The 26,202-nt window shown below is 40.8% G+C and overlaps 2 protein-coding genes across 7 annotated transcripts; both read left to right on the forward strand.

The window, feature by feature from the left end:
* Positions 1 to 634: 634 nt before the first annotated feature.
* Positions 635 to 19,425, forward strand: LOC110986608 (lysosomal proton-coupled steroid conjugate and bile acid symporter SLC46A3-like). 6 transcript variants are annotated; one of them, XR_015426276.1, is made up of 9 exons: positions 635 to 1,277; positions 3,502 to 4,636; positions 5,087 to 5,218; positions 5,728 to 5,811; positions 7,433 to 7,589; positions 7,875 to 7,942; positions 8,701 to 8,819; positions 12,234 to 12,327; positions 19,286 to 19,425. XR_015426276.1 is itself a non-coding variant. In XM_022248610.2 (8 exons), exons 2-7 carry the CDS (start codon positions 3,655 to 3,657, stop codon positions 8,775 to 8,777), a joined length of 1,500 nt encoding a protein of 499 aa, XP_022104302.2. In that variant the 5' UTR covers positions 635 to 1,277; positions 3,502 to 3,654; the 3' UTR covers positions 8,778 to 8,819; positions 11,367 to 12,221. The 6 variants fall into 6 exon arrangements, 4 of the variants coding, with proteins under 4 accessions (XP_022104302.2, XP_086996655.1, XP_022104297.2 ...); XR_015426275.1 differs by lacking the exon at positions 19,286 to 19,425 and adding an exon at positions 12,996 to 13,295 and having other exon boundaries at positions 7,875 to 8,049; XM_022248610.2 differs by lacking the exons at positions 12,234 to 12,327; positions 19,286 to 19,425 and adding an exon at positions 11,367 to 12,221.
* Positions 19,426 to 19,445: 20 nt separating this feature from the next.
* LOC110987592 (lysosomal proton-coupled steroid conjugate and bile acid symporter SLC46A3-like) lies at positions 19,446 to 25,905 on the forward strand. Its single transcript, XM_087140528.1, has 6 exons — positions 19,446 to 20,427; positions 20,878 to 21,009; positions 21,369 to 21,452; positions 22,075 to 22,231; positions 22,951 to 23,018; positions 23,886 to 25,905. The coding sequence occupies exons 1-6, from the start codon at positions 19,446 to 19,448 to the stop codon at positions 24,038 to 24,040; spliced, it is 1,578 nt and encodes a 525-aa protein (XP_086996654.1). The 3' UTR covers positions 24,041 to 25,905.
* The last annotated feature ends 297 nt before the right edge of the window (positions 25,906 to 26,202 follow it).

Consider the following 26,202-nt stretch of genomic DNA (forward strand, 5'->3'; position numbering starts at 1 on the left):
CATCGGCAGCATACACCCAATCACAAACTGCAATGAAGCCACACTTATCCTGCACGTACTTACAGTCGAAGCTCGCTGCAGCTAGCGGCTAGCCAGTGGCTAGACCCAAATACTGGGCCCTAGTCCCGATTCATAGAGATTTCTTTCGAAAAGTTATATCCGGGGACATAACTAAATATTCGCTTGATTTTATGAGCTGAAATTGCACTGGTGTGTTCACTACTTACGGAGTAAACTATTCGCTAGGTTGCTAATTGCAGAAAACTCGCTTTTTCTTTGTTTTGAGGAAAAAAAGTTGCCTTTTTTGCCGTTTTCCCACTCCGGACGAATTTTGGCCTGACTTGTCCATTACGCAGACCCCTTTGTATGGCTAAGTAATGGTAGCGTGTACGGGAGCCTGTCTAGTTTGCACCCATACTTCAGCACCTACGAATTTCGTTCAGATCTGCGAGAGTACCTGTCGATCATATCTAAGTACAGTACAAGTGGAAAATGAGGCTGTTTTGTGTCGCAGTTAATGCGCAACGCCCTTGGCTAGTTCCCTATCCAGTCACACGCTGATTTTGGTAGCGCAGCTCGCTCTATGTGACGTGCACGAAAGTGACGAAACAGCCGTCAGTTTATGTAAGTGGGGCAAATTCGTCCGGAGTGGGAAACTGCAAAAAAAGCAACTTTTTTTCCTCCAAACGAGGAAAAGGCGAGTTTTCTGCAATTAGCAACCTAGCGGATAGTTTACCCCGTACGTAGTGAACATACAGGTGCAATTTTAGCTCATAAAATGAAGCGAATGTTTAGTTATGCCCCCGGATAAAACTTTTCGAAAGAAATCCATTCGTCGTGCCCTGTTTACGGGTCTAGCCAGTGGCTACCGTTTGGTCCCAAGTGAGCGTGGTTTTGCCGGCCGCGTGAATCGCTGGCCGTACGCCTAGAGCTAGAGAAGGAGGGCCTAAAGTAGTTTGATGCGGCCTTGACCTCATTCAGACACACAGTCACTGAGCTGTTTTTTTTTTTGGAGTCCAGCTGCAGTGGATTTGGATAGAAAACAGTATGCCTTCTACTGGCAACCTTTATGTATATGTATGTACTGAGGAGTGTTACTCGTTACGTTAGTCAGTAGAGACTGACGCTATCTCGGTGTCCAGCAGGTGGACTGACTCCAGCATATCTAGATTACTCGACCTTGCATACAAAGTGATACTGCTGGCATGGGCTCATCCATGTTTGCATTGTGCGCAAACCCATGGAAAACTCGAAGTTTAACCTTTGTACAGCTACATGTAAGTGCATATCTGCATCTGTATTCTTAAAGGATTGTCAACAATACCCAAAACCTGAATGCACGTTTCATTTTGCTGGCTGCAAACAACGCAAACGCATGCGTGTACATGTACATGTATTTGTATGTGCTGCTGGTAAATATTGCTGTATAACTTCCAAGTGATTTTTCCAAATAGGCGGTACATGTACAAGTCTAGCAAAAAAAACCTTGAACTCGCTTCCTAGTCCCTCTCGACTTCATGTTCAAGTGTACCAGTCTTGTACAGTCTACTACTTTTTGCCAGTTGTGTGCATATTTACAAACAATTGCGTGCTGTACGTTTTTTTGTTTGAAATTTGCTCAAAACAGTATCAATCGTTGTCATTATTTTTCATTCCATCAAAATAAAGGCCATCCAGCAAAATGGTAATGTTAAGTCTAAAGGAAAAATGTGAAATATAAAATGAACAGATTGCCAAATGTGAGCGAACAAATTACCTCCATCTGAAAAAATATAAAAATACACAGTACAACCAGGGCAGGCCTCCTGTAATTTCTTTTTATTCCACAGTACAAATCCTTTCCTCCTTGTGAACCTCGAGCTGGACCAAAAGAGGGTGCACTTTTCTCAGCAACGAAGGCTCTTTTCGTTGGAAATGAAGTTTGCTCATTGATAAAACAGAAATACACGTGTTAAAGTCACATCTCTACCAACAAAATGTACACTCTTGACCAGTATGGCTGTCTTCAACCAATGAGGGGACCTTGCTTCTCCTTGAGGCAGATTTGTGCAATGCCCAAGATGAAAAGAGTTTATCTGCCCCACAATGTGCAAGTCACAACTTGCATGCCCAGTGGTTTTCTTCTGCCAGTGCTCGACTTACACATGCAAGTAAAGTCCAGGAAGAAGTTAGAGCCAAACTGCTGTCACTTTCCGGCTTTGTTCCTAAAGTTGGTTGGCCAATCAGATTTTGTGAAGACTGCATTGATGAAGTCAAAAGAAAATTCCTGAAAGTTATTGGGAAGACTGACTCTCCAGTGGAATGCCAAGAAGAACAATCCTATTCAGATGATCACACCTGTGCCAAAAAATGGAACAACCATAACCTTGGTGTTGCTTTAGTCACAGAAATGATTGACAAACTGAGTAGAGACGAACATGCCCAAGTTGCATTTCATCTTGGGAGTATGGAAGGAAAGGATGTTACAAATGATTCACTTCACCTATCAGACTGTCGGACCATAGATGAAATATTGGATGTGCTACAGCTTCATAGATTTGTTGCTTCTAGAAATAGAACTTTTGTTGCATTCCTTGGTGGGTTGGCAAATCAAGATTTTCCTGCTTCCGAATTGCCACCAAACAAGACAATCTCAGGCACCTCTTAGCAGTGTAGACTATATCATTTGTGTAAGACAGTTGAATCTATCATGCTTACTTCTACATGTATTTGCATACATGGACACTCACTTCCATTCTTTTCCATGAGAGCTCACTCTTGCTTTCAGCTGTTACCGGCAAAATAGCATCTACTGATCACACCTCTCGGTAGCCAACATGCCTTTGTCCTTGTCCCAGACGGTCTTGGTACTTTTTTCCTGCCATGCAGTGACATATTGGCCATCAGAAAGCATTTATGTCCTAAAAAGTCAACCTTAGAGTGGAAAATACATGTGCATGTATATGTTTGTGTATTGAAGCAGTTACTTCGAAAACACTTGACATATTTCAGACTAATCTTGTCACTCCACCTGGTGTCAAGTGATGTATGGTATTCTTTCCCATCTTTTCAGTAAAAATACATGGTGATACAGTATGGCATTAATTTGTGGTTGATGATGAGTACAAGGCCGAATAGTTGTGTTGTGCAGAGCCACTGATCTGTCTGGATAGTGGCTTTGCATGAAACCTAACATAATGCTCTCTGTCATTTAAGGGGACATATCACTGGATTTGTTTATTGTCTAATACTGTGGCTCTTAAGCAGTGTAAACTTTCATGTTGGCCGTGTCCAAATGTTGTGGCTGGTAATAAGGCACACATACATGTACACATGTACTTGTATGTGTCACTGGAAACTGAATGAAGCCACAAGGTTGTGGCTTTCAAAGGCATACATGTATGTACATATGTGTGTTGTTTTCAGCCTCAGCCTCAGTTGAAAGATTCGGACACTTGGGACTTCTGCACAAAGAAGTTCATTTTTACATTTCTGATGAGCCTCTGTAATTTTTTTTTCCAGGAATTGGTCGTTCGTGATCTTGTGTCGTCACACAATGAGAACCGAGTTGCTGCACGTCACAAGTTTAATTCATCGTGAGGTTAATCATCCTAGAAATACAGTCAATTCATATTCTGACCAACTGTTGAGGAACTAATATTACCAGACCACACAATGGCTATTGGACAAGGAATTTACAAATACCTAGCTGCTGAGCATGTCTTGTTTGTTTACATGATGGCGTCTGGTCTTAGTATCCCCACAAAGACACAGTATATCGAGAGGCGTATTGCAAAAGACTTGGGCGTTGAGTCTTACACGGAGACAACTTGTTTGACCAACAAGTCCAGCCCTGATTATGAGATACAGGTGGAAATTCAACGTCAGAGCACCATGTGGATGTTGTACATAACCCTCTGCATTCAGTTCCCGGCATTGATCTTGAGCAACATATGTGGTGGCATCAGCGATCGTTATGGTCGGCATGTCCCCTGTGCTGTTCCCTGCATTGGGCTCATTCTTAACTATGTCATCAGCGCCATTGTGGTGGTGTTCGAGCTGCCCCTGGCTATGTTCCTGGCAGCGAGTTTGATAGTAGGGTTGTCAGGTGATGTGACGTCGGTCGTGACCGGTTGTGCAGGGTACATTTCTGATGTTACCCTCCCCAAAAGCAAAGAGAGGACAACCCGCTTTGCTCTGATCGATGTTTCCTACACTATGTCGAATAGTTTAATCCAGTTTGCTATTGGCTACGTCATCAGCCTCTACGGTTTTGCCGCGCCTTTCTACGTGGGTATTGTGTTGATCGCCATCTGTGCCTGCTGCATCATATTTTGTCTCCCTGACAGGCGTGCTTACGCGCCCAGCTCATCAACCAACACTGCAATTCAGACAAATAGTTCCAGCAAGGAAGAAACTCCAAAGAACCCAATCAATGTTTTCAGAAATGTGTACTGCCTCTTCAAAAGTGCCCCAGGCAGGCCTGGCAGGCGAGGTTGGCGGCTGTGCGCCTTCAACTTCATCATTTGTGCCAGCATCATGTTAATTGTCGCCAACTCTGTTATCAGTGTCCTGTACACCACGGGGCAGCCGTTCTGCTTGAATCCTGTTCAAGAAGGACATTATGGTGCTGCTATGTTTGCTGTTTTCACTGGAGGTAAGTCAGCAGTTGAAAAGCTTGCCAAAAACTGAGAAATAATTAGCTGAACTGCAGACATTTTTATTGTAATATGGGTTTATAGTAAACCATTTAATTGTACAGAGTAATGTTCGCATTTTGTTGAAATATAAAAACAGCTCAAAAGGCGACTGTGTAGGAGCTCTAAACAGTTAGCAGTGTACATGCGTTTGAGTCTTTGGTCGAGTGCTGTGCATGCTGAATGTATGGACTGATATTATCGCCATGGTTGCCTTGATTGAATTACAGGCTACCGGTACCATGTGCCGGCTCATGCGAACAAACTGCATAGTATACATGACCGCGAAAGACTTAGTGCAGGGATCCTATGGTGTATGCTGCCCAAATCACTGCCTGGATAGATAGTTGAAATGTAGTATCAGACGAGTTCGTTTTGTTGGGAAGAGCTTGTGTTGTTTGAATGAGCAGGTACCTTGCTGGCGGTGACAGTCCTTCAGCGATTTCTGCCACCGTTTTGGATCATGCACCTGACATCGGTCTCTGTCATCTCATCGGTTGTCCTTGTGGCTCTAGCAAAGACAACACTCCTCCTTTACATATGTGAGTGAGTATTGGTTACATGGTTATGTACAGTTGCATGCATGTTAGATTAGAAAAATGAAAAACTCTTTGAACCAAAGCTTGGGTGTTTAGTGAACACCAAAGTGAAATGAGTGTGTTTTCATCTTAAACTTCTTGAAGTGGGTTGTTTTTGTTGTGTGCACATGCTATTGAAATGCATAACAAACTCTTTGAAGTTCAAGCTTCCTTGTTGTGATCCCAGAGAACAATAGACCCCTTGTGTGAAGGCGGAGTCAGAGGCTATTTGTTATTTTAATTTAATTACAATGAATGCACAAAAGGTTTACTCAAAGCCTATCCTAGGGGAAGAAAGAAATGTGCTTCAACGTGAGGTCATACTCGGGGGGGTCTATTCTGCTAGAAACAAAATGTCCGGTCCTCTAACTTTTATGGTTTTCACAGTTTCATTTCACTCCAGTCAGGAAATAGCACTCTTGTGATATTCTTCATGATTAAGCACGTACCGTAATGTTCCTTTGATCCCATAGCGCTCTTTGTTGGAATGTTCACCTACATGGCAATTCCTGTGTCAAGGAGCAAAATGGCAGATATGTATGAAGCGGACGAACAAGGTGAGTCCAAAGGAAATGACTCTTGCACATTGACACTAGAGGGCGCTCTTATGGACGGATTAAGTACCACCGGCCTATAATACATTTGATGGACAGTGTCTGTTGAAATCAGTGTCTGGATACCGTAACTTTGATGGCATCCGATGGACTAATGAAAAGGCAGATGCAAGTTGTTGAAAAGTGTGCACTAGTCTATGGAGTGATATCGGGATGAGTGATGCAGATTGGAAACTTAATGTGGAGGATAACGTACAGACGATGACTGAAAATACTGTGAAGCATTTCCTTCCTTTGTAACAGTTGTTGTTTGGTTTGCTATTTATCAAAAATAAACTTATTCTTTAAAAAAATCAGAACTATTGGTATAAACACCATTTAATCACGATTTAAATCAAATGATTTTTTTTTGAAAAAAAAACACTGATTTAAATCAACATGTTGAATTTTTTATAGAAAAAGGCAAAAATGTTTAAATTTTTTAATTTTTGACTGTGTTGAAATCTTTGCAGGTTTTCCACATTTTAATTAAACAGCAAATTCCCCTCTGTGGGCCTTCCAGTTCCTAGTATTAACCCTAACCCCCAAGGCTCCTGCACTAGAAAGCATACTGAACCTCACAAAATCCAACAGGTTCATGTACTTGTCTGTGCACTTGTACATCCAGGTTACTGTACCAAACCTGATAAACTCCAACAGAATGAGCCCGTTGGAGTTTGAGTGATATGGTATGGATGGGTCTATGCAGTATAGGATGACTTGCACTGAACAGTACCAAACCTGATGAAATCAAGCATAGTCCAACAATTGGTACAGCAAGCCAGACACTGCACACAGTGACCAGTGTGTGTCCCGACTCACACAGAATCCAACACCATCTCCCTGGGCCTTTCATCCCAAGTCTCACAAAATTCAACCAGAAGTTCCTCAGGTACGGTACCAAACCTGCCAAAACCTCACAAAACCTGCTGTTGGAGTATGGCAGGTTTGGGGTAGTTAGGGTTAAAGAAGTATGAATGCACATGTGTTGCACACAATCTGGGTTGGCAAGGTTTTATGTCCACTTGTCAGCTTTTTGGATTCAGTAAGTGTATTTGATGCTAAGAATTTATCATCATAATTTAATTTTACTTCTTTTAAATTGCCCTCTTCAGAGTTTAACCATCGAGGAAGGACACAAAATGAGTTACAACTCTGGCACTTCAAAGTGATTAAATACAAACAATACCACCACGCGTGGACCGCCTTGGCCACGGGCAGTTTCAGCCGCGTGTAAGCACACGTGCGAACGCTGCATGCTTGACTAGTTTATCTTGGAGAAGTAGATCACCATCACAACACAATGCACTCATTCCCATCACAACACGATAGGTCCAGCATGATCGTGACATCACAGGAAAAAGGTCTATATGCTATCTACTTGTACATGTGTAGATGGCTAAGTTCAGCTGGTAACAGCTAAATATCCTGAAATCACTGTCTTACATCCACTGTTGTCGGTCTACAGGTAGTTTATGTTTATGGAAAGTACTCAGATTCCCGGGAATTGTTCGATTTTACCCCAAGTTGCCTTTGATAAGTATGCATCTCGTCTGATCCATCTAATAATTGTCTCCTCTTCTAGGTGTTCTATTTGCATTCAGTGGTTGCCTCTGTGGTTTGGCTGCCTTTGTGACACCGCTGATCTTCAATGCCATCTACTCCAGCACCTTGCATTTTATGCCGGGATTTGTTTACTTTGTCATGGCTGTGGTGGGGGGTGCAGCCTGGCTCGTGATCTTGTGAGTAATTGGATATAATATTGAAAAATAAAATAGTGTAACTGTGATGCTTACAACAGGCCTTGTGATGGTCAGTACCTGTGGTCAGTACCTGTTGGTCACTACTGACCACTTTTAACCCGAATCTGCATCAATGTTTTTTCCAAGCCATTTTTTGTGGGAACCTACATGTACCTGAATTTCTCCAATACATTCTTGTCATGAAATGCCCAAGGGGCTTCAAGCCCCATGTATAGAATCACATTGTTTCAAGTCATTTTATTCAAAATGTTTGTGTGAATGCAGAATTCTTCATGTGAAGGAGCCCAGGGGATATAAGCACTACCGACAACTTCACGGTGATGATCTTGATGGTATGTACTTAGATCCATTAACTCTTCCTGCTAAGTTGGTGTGGGCAGGTGCCTTAAAATCTGACCAGGATCCAGAGCATTGGGCATGCTGATACTCTGGCATCTGTGTGAGTATTCTGCACAAACAAGTAGAGTCAACCCTCTTCATAACAAAGGAACCAGACAGATTACTTTGTCATAGCCAGGATTTGGACATAAAAGGAATTGAAAAACAAAGAAAACACAAGAATTAAAGGAATTGGGTTTCTCAAAAATTTGCTTTTGACAACAGAATTTAGTTATAACAGTGTTCTTTGTATCAAGAGTCAACTTTATATATTGATTGTGTTAACTTTTTTCTGGCACACAAAAGAGTTGGATGAAACCAATGTAAAAGTGGTGACTTCTCCATTTCAACACTGTAGTTTGAGGTTTCTCTGGCCTTCATTTCAGGCTCTTGACAAGTGTCTGGCTGGCATCTCTCCTCTGTTACAGTTCAGAATCTGCAGTTGAGGTGTTACCAAACAAATATTGACTGCTTTAATTCGTGGCGCCGTCAGACGAGCCTCCTGCATTGATCTGTTGAGCACACTATTCAAATTCTCTTTACGGAAAAATGGAATGCTCAGTGGATCATCTTGAGAAGTGAGATTCACCTTGCCACCCAAAGCAATCACTGTTTGTGTCCAGTGTGCAGTTTCTCATTTTGAGAAGGCCGAATGTTGAAATCTTATTCTTGAAGAGAGATGCATTCCACAATTTTGGTTCTGCCCCGACAGGGCTTCCTACTAGTTGTCCCAATGATGATGGAGATGACGGAGTTGGACATGAAGAAGTGGGCTTCAAGCATAACTAGTTGCACTGGAAAGAGGTCATCAGAAGACAGCGATGAGGAACGGTATGAAGCCAAATTACATGTATTAGCCACTTATTTAGAACTTGTACATCTCAAGGAAGGGGCTGGGTTGTGGGTGGAGGGGTCCTGGTTGTGGGTGGAGGGGGCTGGGTTGTGGGTGGAGGGGGCTGGGTTGTGGGTGGATGGGTCCTGGTAGTGGGTGGGGGGGTCCTGGTTGTGGGTGGAGGGGGCTGGGTTGTGGGTGGAGGGGGCTTGGTTGTAGATGGAGGGGTGGGGTTGTGGGAGAAGGGTTCAAGAGGGGGGAGGCATTTGACCAATGCTTTTGTCTTTCAGTCCATGTACATGGACTTTGTACATGCAAATGAAATAGTGTAGTTTGATTAAATACATGTTGTTATTCCAAACAAAAAGCTCAGGGTATGAACTTCTAGATGGCAGGATATTTTGAATGTGCTTGTCCTTTTGCTTATGAAATTATGTTGAAGCTTATCTCTATTTATAACATTTGAAATGTGGGTTTTCATAAAGATTTCAAACAATGGGTATTTGTGCACGACCAGAGTAAGGTTGTTTGTCATTCAAATACCTCACATTTGCCAGGACTCATTTTGAAGATTTATATTTTTTGTACCTAGTTTTTGGTGATATTCTCTTTTGATGTTCAAGCAATATTAATGGTAAAGTTATAAATATTGTTGAAAGCATTATAGTATACAATGTCCTTTCAAGAGAGACATACAATTAAAAACATGCTGTGTTATAACACACCTGAAAACAGTTCAGCATTTGTACACAGTAGTTGATTATTGATTCATTGAGCAATTGTAAAGTGGATTCATATTTGACATTACTGTGACCAAATAATGAAACACTGACACTTAAAGATACTTCTCTGTTCTGTATTTTATTAGCTTTTTTAGTGTGTTGGAAGTATGTAGTATTAATTGCTCTACCAAGCCTTGTTCCAACCTTTTTTGTGAAAGGTCACATCAGATGAAAGTTCTATCAATTTGCATAAGACTGGCATACAAGGTCTGCATCTTACAAAATGTGCCTGGGAAAAGTACCTATAGCTGTACATAGAGTACATTGTTCAGTGTCACATCTCTTTATTCACAAGTCGATGATTTAAGTCGTGGTTCAATTTTATATCAACATATTTCCATAATAAAATAGTCCTTAAAACGTCATTGCTAGCTATACCCAAACCTTGGAAAATGGTCCCCTGTTAGCTAAAATTGTTGACCATTAACAAATGCACAGCATTTTATATATACATGTAGTTATACATTTACATGTATTTAGAGTGCATCTTTAAAAAGGCTACTTTGGTATAAAATATAAAGTAGTGAAATGGAGAACCTATTAAACATGAACTTTTTTGCAAAATTGGAATACTGGAATACCTTCTATTTTCTCAAATTTCTTACTTTTTGCGACCCTATTCCACTTGTGGTCAGTAGACCATTGTACATGTAATGAATACAATTATACACGTATGTACATGTACTGAATAAAAAGGCAATCTAATTTGCATAGACCAAAAGGTGTTACAATCGCGGGTCCCCCCCCGCCGAAAAGAAAACACTAAGCTGTGTACATGTATTTCCTTAAAGAACCAAGCTCTGAAATACATGTATCTGCAGCAGATATGACCACAAAGCTCTAATTTTACACAAGTACAATCATACTAAAAATACACCAAGTGTAAAACATGACATTAATATCACTGTGTAAAGTAAAAATTAGATTCAGATTACATGACATTTTAGTCAACTATGTGAGTCAATTGTATTGGCATTGTCAACTGCAAGCGTCTTGATTGTAAGGTTCTTAACCTTGACATATCTCTTTATTTATTTGAGAGTGGACATACAGTCCTACTCAGCCTAAGACATACCGCTTGGTATGTCAAACTTGTGGTACTAGCTATTGGCGCGGAATGAAAGAGAGTTATACCGTCTATAGTAGTAGTATGCCGTAATGAGAAACACGACTGTACATGTCTATGGATGAGACTATTCAGACTTTGTCGATCTCGGCAAGAAATGGAACAACATGTTAGGAAAGGAAAAACCTGAATATGCTGGTTTAGATGGATTGAAGTTCATTTGAAACTCGCAACTTAGCCTTGATCAAGGTATTGGGCGATGATTTTGACAACCCCGGCCGGCAGGCCCAGTGTACGTGTGTGGCGGAAACACTGCACGGTGTGTTGCACAATACCCTTCGCTGTAGCAGGTTTGCTTTTGTACGGTACAAATAATGCACGGTACGTCGGGCCATTATGGTTTGCGAATGACTAAATTGAAATTTGTAAACGATTATAGATCGTCAGCTGTATTTAACTTGGTTCGCATAGTACTGTTTTTCATAGTTAGGTTTGTCTCTGGGTTTGCAGATACACGTAATTGCATCCATCTTGAAGATTTGATGTTTGACCGTACCCATATAACACAGGTTATCATTACATACATATATTCCTTGCTAGATTTCAAACGGAATCAGTTATAAACCAAGATTTCTTTCCAACAATTCTGTGCAGCTTTATTTTACCAAGTACTGTTTGTAATATTGTTGTCCCTCCAGGGCCACCATAGCAGTGGCTTCGAGCATACGTGGATGCTATTAACTGGAACTATTTTCGAGGGGTTCGCTGCGGCATGACGCCAGTGTAGAGATTCGTGTGGTCGTTTTCCTCCTCCAGGGGTGCACCCCTACAAATAAATTTCCATAGACACCAATGATTAATCCTGATATTTCAAAATTATTTACAAAATACATCTCTCTCAGGATATGTCCAGGCTGGACAAGAAAATGATGTTCAACATGTCCTTTTTCTTTTTCCTCTCAATTTTTAGTGGGTTGCGCATGCGTCGTGCGTCGCGTCGTGTCGTGCTTCAGGCGACGCGATGCACGACACGACGCACGACTCGACGCACAAGAGCACATTGCGACGGGCGAAGAAAGGGGTGACATTTAGGCAGAAAAAAATGCAACAAGGAAAGGAACGAAGACATCACGAAGCGACGGGCGACGGCACGACGCGATGCGTCGTGTGTGTACAAAGGAAAAATGGCAAGAAGGCGACGGTTTGACCTGACGGCACGACGCAAGGGAGCCGTCGTGTCATCTGGTTGCGTCGCCTGGAGGGAGGCAAGAGAGAGAGAGAAATGTTTGTTGTAAAAAGTACACTGTACAATGATCTGTCATGCTTTTTCTTTTCAGTGGAGTATCATCTTTCTTTCATAATAGTTATTCTTGGCCAACAAGACAAGTCGTACCAGTGAATCCTTGGCAATTTAGGGGCCTAATTGAGAAACTCACGAGTCTGTAATTGATAAAAAACTACCCTCTTCCAGTCTTTCCATCATATGTACCTTATCTCGGGTGTTTCACTGTCTTTCTTGATTGTCGATGAAAATAATTCATACATGCTAGTTTCTGTTTCAACAGGGACGGAGGACTTAACACACAAATTTATTTCCGTGCGTTCTACATTTGTTGAAGAGTGTCGGAGTGGGAAGACGGCCCACAAGAAGATATACATGTAAGTACCAGTATAAAATGATGGACACGATTAAATATGCAACATTTTAAAGCCAGCAGCGTAGCAGTCTCTAAAACTAGGGGAACCTAATTACCCATGAATTGGGGATCCACAAAAATAGTCCCAGTGGGGCAAAAACATGGTTTCTAAAGGGAGTATTTTCACTCTTTGTGAGTTATGAGGTTGACAAGGGGACAAGTAACACTAAGGTTGCTCAATTCACAGAAGTATTATTGATAGGCTTGCATGTTTAGCCATCAGAAATGGTAATCTGAGTCATCCCTCTTGGTCACTTATCAGTCTTGAAGTTTTATGAATAAATATGAGGTAACCATCCACGATATGAGAAAAAAAATTAAGCGTTATTGTATTGCTGAAAGTAGTATGGTCGGTTGATCACGTCGTCGTCATGTCAATATCTGCGAGGATGTCACAAAATTACTAGTGCTTACTGTACTACAAGTGCGATATCGTCGTCGTTCATGTCTGACTGGTGTTCATTGATCTCCGTTATATAGAATAGGACATCGCATCCAAAACGCGTCCCATGTGTGCGTATTTTCAGGAGGGTAAATAACAAGCTTTGCCGCGTGTGCAAATTTCGTTGCGTGTACTTTCAAATGGAGCTTTTCAAAAACCGGTTGAGGTTTTTGTGCCTTAATCGTCAGATTTCGAAGAAAAACTGAATTCTGCACTTGGAATGGATAAATTTGGCAAGAATAATGGTTGAGGTTTACGCAGCAGTGGATTACCGGAGATCAACGTCAAGTTTGGAAGAAGGAACAGAAGGAAATGGGAGTCGCACTTCATTTAGTTTCAGAAAGTTTCTCAAGTTGTACTTTATAATGCTTAACTTTAAGCCTATAATAGGCCTAGTAAGAAATTTATGACTGTCTATCCAGCCTATTAGGCTTTGTATATGAAACTTCACTATCTCGAAGCTGGGACTGTCTGAAATGTTACTTATTGGCAAAAGTGGTTTGAAAAACTGAATGGCTAATTTGTCGTTTATTTTCCTCAGATTTTACTGGAAAAAACTCCAAGACAGCCATGATTTGTGTTTGTCGGATCTAAAGACACACTGAACCTAAATCATGTGACAGACGATGTGATATGAGTGACAGAATTCTTCTTCGGGGCAGAGATAAAACCAAAGTGAGAAGCAGAGTGCTGACGTTTCTGTTGAATGAAGTTACAAACGGGAATTCAAATTCAACGCAATGAAAGAAACTTAGTCTACATAACAAAATTATTCGTTCTCAGTTAAAAGTGACTTTTTATGCCGGAAAGTAGTGTAAATTTTTAAGTCAGGTTGTGAACTCCACTTTTTAAGCTGATTAATAAGTGTCTGTTTTAAAAACGGCAGTAAGTTAGTTTGGTCGCTCATTTAAAGCTGCGCTCACTTTGTGCTCACAGAAAAGATTCTCACACTTCCATATGCTGCATGTCGGTTTTCAATAAAATTTACTCAATAAATGAGTGGTATTTAGTACAATTTTTCCTGATTAAATTAAAATAATTTTATTGATGATTTTTTCAGTGTTGGCTCAAATAAAACCAGACAGAAAAAACACATAGACAGTTTGGACATCCTATTTACTGACAAAACCTATTGCATGTCCTGGTGGAATTCTCAAAGGTTTATACACTGAACAAATCACGATTGAACCGACCCAAAGTGGAAATATTGCTAAAGCGAGACCGTAGACAACAGGTGTAAACAAAATGAATTAAATTATCGCTTTGGAGTGGGTAAGTTAATTAGAAAATGGTCAGTTATTTCTGGAAATGATATTCTTGCATTTTCTGTATATTTTTGGCTTGTTTTCGGGAGGGAGGCCGAGGGTTTAGCCATCATCCCATGAAAAAAGGTTATGTTGACCAGAAATGCACAGCGTACAGCATCGCATTACCCTCCTGAAGCACCGCCATTGTTCGGCCGCGCATTTTGTGCACAAAAAATGCGAGATGTCCTATCCAGTCTATAACGGAGATCAACGTTTGCAACACCAGCCCACTGCACGTGTCGTGCTCACGGGAATTTCCCCTTGTGAGAAATCCTCACTGTGACGTTCACGCAGTACCCGCGGACGTGTAGTTTAGTAGATGACATTTGAACAGTGATACTACACATCACAGATAGCTTGTCTCATGCTCGTTTTCATCCCAAGACAGACAGAGCATTGATTAGTACCAGTACTAATCTTTCTTGCCACTTTCGTGTGTAAGTACCTGATTTATTCGTGGACTTACATACACTGATAAAGTTATATATGTAGAAATGTGGAATTTGGAATTCGTTGTCCTCTTTGGTTGAGTGAACACAACCTTATTTGGAGACTTTTCTGCGTGTATAAATATTGACTGCTCAGTTCGAGTGGTATAGTAGCCTCCCAAGGCTATCCAAGGTGCATTCTTTTTTCCCTCGGAAAATAGATGCTCCATGAATCACTTCGGGAGGCTAGTTTTACTATACCGCGAGATAAAGCAGTCAGTATTTGTTTTGTAACACCTCCCCACAGATTCTGCAAAATTTACGCTCAAAATCAACAATGAAACTCCAAACTGGAATTTACATTCATCAAATTTAATTAAAGAATTCCAAGTGGAACAGCAATGTTTGAATACATTCATTAACCGATATGTTGTTTGCTCTGAGCCGAAATACACGCCTACATGCTTTCGTTTCTATGGATATAGTTCTTTGGTTGCTATGGGTATAGAGTTCTTCTTCAGAATGAGACAGCATGGTATAGTCTTTTGGAAGCGTTGGTATAAAAACAGTAAATCTAGCAAAGATGCACTGGTCACCGAGACTGTGTGTGTGCCACGGTCTTACCAAAAATCGTCCTCGTGAACCACGACAGAATATCAAAGTAACCATCGATATAGGCTTAAATGCATTAGAAGAATCTACAGAGAAAGACTTGGTTTTGTGACAAGTTAACTGTAGCTTTGATCATGCTTCGATCAGTTTCGAGGCGACACTATGAAAGGATCGGGCAATTACCGTGCTGCCAGCCATGCCATCGTGGCTGTAGCTGTGCACAATCCGGAGCCGCTGTCTGGCTCCAGACCCGTCTACTCTTGTATTACCTTGTTAGCGGCGCGGCAGGAACCAGTGCTGTGCATGCCACGCATACATGATTCTCCACAGAGCTGTGAAAGCTTGGGTGTACCGAGCTAGCTATGCCGCGTTGTGGAAGATTCGTTCGATTTTGGTGCATTTTGCCGATGCTCTGGTGACTTTTCGCCGGTGTTTTCAAAGAATTTTTTTCCAAATTTCTGAGTGCAGTTTTTCTTTAACTTAATATTGGCAACTCTTCCCCAGGAAAATAGAAGTGTATCAATTGAGTATTGGGTTTTTTTCAGCTTGTCAGGGTTTTTGCTCAGGGTATCGACCCGATATGCTTTTGAATGCCCGGCTAGAACACTGTTTTACAGCGTCTACAGTAAGGGCGATTGTTTGATGGGGGTACTCGTCATACCCCACTGTCTGGGTAAGGCACAATTGTTCACATGTGAGCAGGACAAGTACCCCATCAGACGATCGCCCTTGATCGCATAGATAAAGTACACTATACACGCAGAAAAGTCTCAATTTTAGGTTGTGTTCACTAAGCCAAAGAGGACATCCCAAAAACAGTACGGAGAGCTATAGCTTCATATAGCTCCAGTTTTGGTGACAAATCGTGAATTTTAACTTTTTCTTAGCATTTCGGAGGTATTTCTTGGTGCTATTGTTGCATTAAAATTCATGATTGCAAGTATTCGCACTCACACATGGACACTGTGTCCCTGTCTCAGGTTCATGGAAGGACCCTTGTAACACTACTAAACATTGAGTCAGTGGCATGTCTCAAGTGAACTGTGTAATTACAGCGATGTGAAATAGTTTTGAGCTTTCACAAGTTAATTCAGTTTTTCATATCTGTTGCAGTTCTTGGTGCAAAAAATGATTTGAGTGGACTAATCAACAATAATCAGCACAGTAGTGTGCCTTGCTTGCTTCTTCTGCGTCTGGCTGTACACAATGCCCTACTGGGCTATCCCTGCATAGTTTGGTTAGGGTCCATGTGACAGCAGCAAAAATTTAATTTTGAAGTAAGCAGGATGTCATGTATTTGAAAATTTTGGGACTTTGGATGCTGTCAGCTGCATTTTAGAGCATTTCTGGGTTTTATCAAGTACCTTTTCTCTGGAAAAAACATAACAAATTCACTAATTTTTTAAATTTTTGTATATTAGTATTTTAACAAATGACCAGTTTTCCTTTCTGGACAACTAATTAGGCCTGTAGGCACAAAAGGAGTCATTTCAAGTTTCAGACATGCAACAACATGTAGTGGCTGTCTAATCAACGATATAAACACCTGTTTATTCAGTTTTAATTTTAATACATGCTTCAACGTTTCCGTTTTGCTGATCAGACCTGAAACCATGAGCTCCATTCAGTTGTAAGGCAAAAATATTAGCTTAAAGGAATCGGCCTGAACAAATGTCATAAAAATATAAAAGATTTGGTCTTTGTATAAATAAACAACAAGGCTTTTCTTGTATATCGGCAAGGAAGAATACCCGCTGCAGGTGGCAGCTTCGTTTGGGTTTCCCTCAGCGCGGACTGCTGAAGTTATTGGCTTAAAAAAAGACCCTATTTTTGATTGAGTTTCAGCCATTGTGCGCAAGACCAAACGCGGTGATACGGCGACGAGAAATATCGTCCCTGTCGTAGATGCCATTAATACTCTTACACAGGGCTACGGCTGCCGGCATGGAAAAAAAAAGGTGTGTGGGATCGATGTTGTAAGTTCTGCGAATGGTGTAGTATAAAATTGTAACCTTCGTAAATGCAGCCCCATAGCGTCTTGAGCACACGGCACAGAGAAAACCACCTGCGCGCGGGTGCATGTACGATGCCCATGATGGAAGTTCTGATTTCATGCAACACCGGCCACGAGGAACGTTCGGTTCTGAATGTACATGTACGGTGTGCAGTACAGTGTGGCCGCCGATGCATGGTGCACAATGCATGTACAGAATGGAAAAATGTAGGACTAAACTGTTTTTTCATCTAGTTTTTCCGGACATGCAATCTGCATTATGTAAGAAAACTCTGAGCCCTACTGTCATAATTATATTGTGCGTATCGGGGATGAAAAAATGGGTATTGGCTCGTTTTTTGCGTATCGGGCAAAAATAATTGCATATTGGGCCTGATATGCAAGTTTGTACGTGAGAAGAACCCTGCTCCCTGAAATAGATGGTTTTAAAGAATGAAGATTTTAGGAGCCGTTCTTTTAATCGCTGGTATTTATGCCTGAGTCCAAAAGTCTAGCATGATGACTCGTGGACTTTACACATTTGAAATGTATCACATAATTTTGTACATGAGTACCTGCAGAATTTTTAAGAACTCTGCTCTATTTCACAGGTTCTCGAGAAGACCACTGTCCTCAGTTGTGCCACCTAAATGAAAGCCTTTTGTCAATATGGACAAATTCAACTAAAAATGAAAAAAGGCATTTGTAATGTACATGTACAGGATTTTTTATGAAACCCAAATTTTATTTGACAAATGGACAGAGACAACTTTGAAACTTGAATATATGCTTCTCAAAAAGTTAACTAGACCCCACTCCTTGCTTGGAAACAAATAACAAGTTAAGAAAAATGTGGTTTTTAAATTTTTGAGTAGTGTGTATAATAAATGAGGTTCTTGAAAAAATACAATGTTTCTACGTGTAAATCTGCTTCTTTACATTTTGGATATTTGGGGTATTTGGTTGAATCACAACCACACTCACTTAAGTACTGTTCAAAAGTGCTTGCTTGCTTGTTAGGCCAAGGCAAGCCAGAAACTTGTCAATCTCTGTCTGAAAATTTATTATTGAGCTGATGCATCTCGAAAAAAATAATTCTGACTGCCTATAAAGTTATGATCTTATAAAGATCCTATTACTCTACATACAGTTTGCGAGGTATGACATGTACAAATTATGCTATGGGCCTTCACGTTTCCCACACATTTTTCTAATATGACAAAATGACCCATTAAGTATAAATTGTGTAAGAAAACACAAATTTGCACATAGCATTGACAAAAATTGTTAAAATACTTGGATCTCAACAAAGGAACTTGTAATATTTTCCCCCTTGAAAAAAACCCCACCAGACAAGAATTTGGAACTCTGAAAAGTGCTTTACAAGTCAGAAAAAAAGGGTTTTGCTTGGTAAACCAGACCCTGGTTGGTGAGAGCTGTCCTCCTTGTACTAGTATTTGATCATGTTTGCCGTTCGGTGCATGAGAAAAGAATAAATGTACAGCTTAGCCTGTCAAAAAGGTTCAGTTGTCAATAATTCTCATGTCAGCTTACTCATAATTATCACACTGTCATACCATATTTGTATGCTGTCTATCTTGTACATTTTGCGATTTTTTTCCGCCAAAAAAAAAATTCCAAGGCAAAATTATGAGCACAAGGACGGTCGTTATTGTTAATTGTATGTGAACAACGCTTCAAAGATCAACTGGAAAGTTCATGTGCCAGCAACTCCAGAGCTTCCGGTCGACAGAACATGTTTACACCACAGACGTATAAACCCATTATTGTGTTTATATGTCTGTGGTTTACAAGCAATGTGCAGAGCGCCCGCTGGAGTTGGCAGTCCATTTTTTTTTCTGCTCTAGGTCTATGGTTTATGTGAGTTTGTACATGTTTTCCTACCTCCATGTTGCTTCAGCTATGTGAGAGGTTTGCATGACCCTTACAGTTCTGAAAATAGGATGTATACATGTACGTGTCGATGGGAACTGCATGAAGCTTTTGACTGTCAAAACAGAGGTATACAGGTGTGTTCTTTTCAGCCTCAGTTGAAAGATTCAGACATTTTGGACGGCTGCACGAAGAAGTTTTTTAGTTCACATTCTTTATGAGCCTCTGTCTTTTTTTTTATTCAGGAATTGGTTGTTCAAGACCTTGTGCCATCACACAACGAGAACCGACTTGTTGCTTGTCACAACTCACAAGTTTAATTTATCGTGAGGTTAATCATCCTAGAAATACAGTCAATTCATATTCTGACCAACTGTTGAGGGACTAATATTACCAGACCACACAATGGCTATTGGACAAGGAATTTATAAATACCTAGCTGCTGAGCATGTCTTGTTTGTTTACATGATGGCGTCTGGTCTTGGTAGCCCCACAAAGACACAGTATATCGAGAGGCGTATTGCAAAAGACTTGGGCGTTGAGTCTTACACGGAGACAACTTGTTTAACCAACAAGTCTAGCCCTGATTATGAGATACAGGTGGAAATTCAACGCCAGAGCACCATGTGGATGTTGTACATAACCCTCTGCATTCAGTTTCCGGTGTTGATCTTGAGCAACATATGTGGTGGCATCAGCGATCGTTATGGTCGGCATGTCCCCTGTGCTGTTCCCTGCATTGGGCTCATCCTTAACTATGTCATCAGCGCCATTGTGGTTGTGTTTGAGCTGCCCCTTGCTGTGTTCCTGGCAGCGAGTTTGATTGTCGGGTTGTCGGGTGATTTGACCTTGGTTGTGACTGGTTGTGCAGGGTACATTTCTGATGTTACCCTCCCCAAAAGCAAAGAGAGGACAACCCGCTTTGCTCTGATCGATATTTCCTTCACTATGTCAAACAGTTTAATCCAGTTTGCTATTGGCTACGTCATCAGCCTCTACGGTTTTGCCGCGCCTTTCTACGTGGGTATTGTGTTGATCGCCATCTGTGCCTGCTGCATCATATTTTGTCTCCCTGACAGGCGTGCTTACGCGCCCAGCTCATCAACCAACACCGCAATTCAGACAAATAGTTCCAGCAAGGAAGAAACTCCAAAGAACTCAATCAGTGTTTTCAGAAATGTGTACTGCCTCTTCAAAAGTGCTCCAGGCAGGCCTGGCGGGCGAGGTTGGCGGCTGTGCGCCTTCAACTTCATCATTTGCGCCAGCATCATGTTAATTGTCACCAATGCTGATATCAGTGTCTTGTACACCACGGGGCAGCCGTTCTGCTTGAATCCTGTTCAAGAAGGACATTATGGTGCTGCTATGTTTGCTGTTTTCACTGGAGGTAAGTCAGCAGTTGAAAAGCTTGCCAAAAACTGAGAAATAATTAGCTGATCTGCAGACATTTTGATTGCAATATGGGTTTATAGTAAACCATTTAATTGTACAGAGTAATGTTCGCAGTTTGTCGAAATATAAAAACAGCTCAAAAGTCGATTGTGTAGGAGCTCTAAACAGTTAGCAGTGTACATGCGTTTGAGTCTTTGGTCGAGTGCTGTGCATGCTGAATGCATGGACTGATATTATCGCCATGGTTGCCTTGATTGAATTACAGGCTACCGGTACCATGTGCTGGCTCATACGAGCAAACTGCATAGTATACATGACGGTTAAGAATTTTGTGCAGGGAACCAGTGGTGTATGTTGCCCAAATCACTGCCTGGATAGGTAGTTGAAATGTAGTATCGGATGAGTTTGTTTTGTTGGGAAGAGCTTGTGTTGTTTGAATGAGCAGGTACCTTGCTGGCGGTGACAGTCCTTCAGCGATTTCTGCCACCGTTTTGGATCATGCACCTGACATCAGTCTCTGTCATCTTATCTCTTGTCCTTGTGGCTCTAGCAAAGACAACACTCCTCCTTTACATATGTGAGTATCAGTTACATTGTTAGGTACAGTTGTATGCCCGTGTGATTCGGAACAACTCTTTGAATCAAAGCTTGGGCGTTAGAAGAACACCAAAATGAAGTGACTATGGTTTTGTCTGAAACTTCTTTAAATGCATGAGTTGTTTTTGTTGTGTGCTCACGCTGTTGAAATACTTAATAAACTCTTTCAGAGTAGCTTTGCTTGTTTTGATCTGAGAGAACAACAGTGCAAGAAACAAATTGTTAGACCCTCTAACTTTTATTGTTTGCACATTTTTATTTCACTCCAGTCAGTAAATAGCACTTTTGTGATATTTTTCATGATTAAGCATGTACCATAATGTTCCTTTGATCCCATAGCGCTCTTTGTTGGAATGTTCACCTACATGGCAATTCCTGTGTCAAGGAGCAAAATGGCAGATATGTATGAAGCGGACGAACAAGGTGAGTCCAAAGGAAATGATACATGTAGACACTAGAGGGCGCTCTTATGGACGGATTAAGTACCTCCGGCCTAAAATACATTTGATGGACAGTGCCTATTGAAATAAGTGTCTGGATACCGTAACTTTGATGGCATCCGATGGACTAATGAAAAGGCAGATGCAAGTTGTTGAAAAGTGTGCACTAGTCTATGGAGTGATATCGGGATGAGTGATGCAGATTGGAAACTTAATGTGGAGGATAACGTACAGACGATGACTGAAAATACTGTGAAGCATTTCCTTCCTTTGTCACAGTTGTGGTTTTGTTTGCTATTTATCAAAAATAAACTTATCCTTCAAAAAATCAGAACTATTGGTTTGAACACACTTCATTGTTGTCCATATCCATTTTACACCCTCAGGAAACCTCATGAAATGCCATGATTTCATTTTGAAGTTATAAGATGATAAATCAATATTATCTTCGATCACACCCTTCAATCTTCAATCATGTTCATCTACAGGAAGTTGATGTCTATGGAAAGTACTCAGATTCCCAGGAATTGTTCGATTTTACCCCAAGTTGCCTTTGATAAATATGCATCTCATCTGATCCATCTAATAATTGTCTTCTCTTCTAGGTGTTCTATTTGCATTCAGTGGTTGCCTCTGTGGTCTGGCTGCCTTTGTGACACCGCTGATCTTCAATGCCATCTACTCCAGCACCTTGCATTTTATGCCGGGATTTGTTTACTTTGTTATGGCTGCGGTTGGCATTGCAGCCTGGCTTGTTATCTTGTGAGTAATTGGATATAATGTTGAAAGACGAAATAGTGTAACTGTGATGCTTACAACAGGCCTTGTGCATGATGGTCAGTACTTGTTGGTCACTGCAGGTCATTTTAACTTGAATCGACATTTACTTTTTCTTCGAAGCCTTTTTTAGGAACATGCCTGAATCTCCCCAAATCCTTCACTTTGATAGAAACCAATGAGACACATTCTTGTCAATAAATTTCTAAGGGGGGCTTCTAGTTCAAGCCGCATGTATACAGGCTGTATTACATTGGTTTTAACCCCTTGATGATGGGAGTTTCTTCCCGAAAGCCGACTCCAAGAATTCCAACCTCGCTTGGCCATGAAGGCCACCTGCCAAACCGCAGATTCTCGGTTTGTGGCCCTGCGTGTGCTGCACACTTTGAATTACACGGTGAAAAGGCTGATTTTCCGGTGGCATGCAGCTCTACTCAAGCTTCCACATTCCTGTTGCCTCTTTTCAAAGTGGGGACTATTGTGAAGCTGGTAATTATGATGCAAATTCGGTCTTTTCATTTCTGGGCTACGCACAAAGACCAATTACCATATATGCAAGAGCCAGGGTCTGCCTTCGTTCACCGTGTTCGCTCGAGCGTGGGACGAGAATAATAGCTGAAAAGTGGGCTTAGGATCTCAATTTTTACAACGCGAAGGGGTTAAGTATTATCGTCATTCTAATTAAAATGTTTGTGTGAATGCAGAATTCTTCATGTGAAGGAGCCCAGGGGAAATCAGCACTACCAACAACTTCACGGTGATGATCTTGATGGTATGTACTTAGATCCATTAACTCTTCCTGCTAAGTTGGTGTGGGCAGGTGCCTGAAAATCTGACCAGGATCCAGAGCATTGGGCATGCTGATACTCTGGCATCTGTGTTTGTATTCTGCACATGTACAGTCAACCCTCGTAATTACAATGTTAAAGGAACCAGACAGATTACTTTGTCATAGCCAGGATTTGGACATAAAAGGAGTTGAAAAACAAAGAAAACACGAGAATGAAAGAAATTTGGTTTCTCAAAAGTTGTTCTTGACAACAGGATTTCGTTGTAACAGTGTTCTTTATAACGAGAGTCGACTTTATATTTTGATTGTGTTTAATTTTTGTTGGATGGAACCAATGTAAAAGTGGTGACTTCTCCATTTCAAAATGCATCTGGGTTTATAATAGGACATCTCTGTCAGGGATGCTAGTTTTCAGGCGAAATTTTGATTTCAGGCATTTTTAGTTGAAATATTGGGCCAAGTTCAAGCCTTTACTGTATTTTGAGGTTTCTCTGGCCTTCATTTCAGGCTCTTGACAAGTGTCTGGCTGGCATCTCTCCTCTGTTACAGTTCAGAATCTGCAGTTGAGGTGTTACCAAACAAATATTGACTGCTTTAATTCATGGCGCCATCAGACAAGCCTCCTGCATTGATCTGTGGAGCACACTATTCAAATTCTCTTTACTGGGCTACGCTTGGGAAAAATGGAATGCTCAGTGGACCATCTTGAGAAGTGAGATTCACCTTGCCACCCAAAGCAATCACTGTTTGTGTCCAGTGTGCAGTTTCTCATTTTGAGAAGGCCAAATTTTGTTGAAATCTTATTCTTGGAGAGAGATGCATTTCCCATTTTTTGTTCTGCCCCGGCAGGGCTTCCTACTAGTTGTCCCGACGATGATGGAGATGAAGGAGTTGGACATGAAGAAGTGGGCTTAAGCATAACTAGTTGCACTGGAGTGAGATCATCAGAAGGCGACGATGAGGAACAGAAGGAATTGAGGAATGAAAAAGTGTCTTTTGATTAAATACGTGTTGTTATTCAAAAAAACTTCTAGATGGCAGGATGTATTTTGAATGTGTTCGTCCCTTTGCTCATGAAATTATGTTGAAGCTTATGTGACCAGTCGACCTATTGTATGTTCAACAGGTCCTTCACTTCCTGCTTTCCTCAGTTCAGTGCATGTGTAATCTTTTCTCTCACAATGTGATTGTAACTAAATATGACGCCCTCTAGTGGTAGCTTTTTTATGCAAATATATCTACAGCAAGGCGCTATGCAGCATTCATGCAGTGACATGCTGTTCAAACTTGCTGGAGACGCATCATCCTGCTTTGTTGGCAACTTCCTTACATTTTTGAGCTAAATTTCTTAACTTGTTTGGCTTGTAACCTGGATACAGCTTGCGAAATGTCCTATTGTCTTCGATTGTTTTCCTATTCCGTGATTGCACACTTTTCGAGCAGAGCCACTCCCAGCTTCATGAAGAGCACTTCTCCTATGCACTTGCCAAAAATTGGTACATGTAGTAAGCAGCTATACCGTTGATCAGCACTAGTGCAAAATTTATTGCTGTGCTATCAAATTGAGAATACAATTGTTACCATACTGTTGGTAATTAAATTACCTTTAAACACCTGGGTAGTTGTTTTGAGGATAAACTGTATATGTCAAATTCTCATATTGTGTCCTTCAAAGATTAGAATTGGATTGTCATAAAATGGAACTGTAAAAAACTTTAATTATTTTTAAATTGTTTCTGTTTCTTCTGGACTCAGATTTACCCATCAGTTGACTGTTGTTTAATGTATACAAGACTCTGGTAAATTCTAAATTTGGAACTCTGTAATTTGCACAGACCAGCTGACTGGATGTAAATTTTTAAATTAACGAAATAAAACTTCCAGATCCAATTTTTGCTCTGGTTCACCTTCTGCTGTAGTGCCGTCTCCTTCAAAATATTTTTTTTTAAAATTAGAAGTCTTGGTAACATTTATCTATACATGTATTTACAGCATTTTAACCATATGCTGCTGGGTTTAATTTGAAGTTGCATGACGTATAGCCGGGGATTTTCAAGATTTTCGCTTTTTCAAAATTCTTCAAAAGTTCATAACTTCATTTACTGGACGTTTACACCCACATGAATGACTGTCTGGTGGCTAGTATTTCAGCCAGGCCTACCATCTTGTAAAAAGATCCCAGATTGTGCGGTGTGATTTTTCCCCCGAAACTGGCACAGTGCACTGCTGGCGTCATTTCAATAGGGGCCAGATTAGCATGCAGCGGTATTGTATCGCTCATCGCTGGTGCTTTTGACCCCGGTGGTAATCATTCAAAACAATGACGGATTTCTTCCCCTATTGACAACTGAAAAAATGTTGGCAACTCCCAGGAGCTCATTCTTTTGTTCCGAGTACGGTCGTTACGAGGCCCAGCTCTTTTGTCCGATTTCGAGTATCCTGGCTATGCGTTATAAACCCATGGAGTCCGGTTCTGGAAACCCCCGCAGCAAGTGGTTAAATGTATTCATATAAATCTTTTAACAATGTGTATTTGTGCACGACCGGCGTAAGTTTGTTCATCCTTCATATATACTTGCTAGTACTTTATTTGAAAGTGTATATTTTTCGTACTTGGTTTTGGGGATATCCTCCCTTGAAGTTCAAGCAATGTTAATGATAAATTTATAAATATTGTTTTAAAGCACTATAGAATGTCCTTTCAAGAGAGACACTGTCAATTAAAAACATGCTGTGTTATAACACATCCGAAAACAGTTCAGCATTTGTACACAATAGTTGATTATCGATTCATTGAGCAGCAATTGTAAAGTGGATTCATATTTGACATTACTGTGACTAAATAATGAAACACTGACACTTGAAGATACTTTTTTAGTGTGTTGGAAGTATGTAGTAAGAATTGCACTACCAAGCCTTGTTCCAACCTTTTGTTGCGAAAGGTCACATAAGATGAAAGTTCTATCAATTTGCATAAATAAGACTGGCATACAAGGTCTGTATCTTACGAAATGTGCCTGGGAAAAGTACCTATAGCTGTACATAGAGTACATTGTTCAGTGTCACATCTCTTTATTCTCTTTATTCACATATTTACTTTCTCAAATTTCTGACTTTTTTGTGACCCTATTCCACTTGTGGTCAGTAGACCATTGTACATGTAATG

The sequence above is a fragment of the Acanthaster planci genome, linkage group LG08 (genome assembly GCF_054643075.1).
Source record: "Acanthaster planci isolate LZ-2023a linkage group LG08, COTS_SCS, whole genome shotgun sequence".
In the NCBI taxonomy this organism is placed as follows: Eukaryota; Metazoa; Echinodermata; class Asteroidea; order Valvatida; family Acanthasteridae; genus Acanthaster; species Acanthaster planci.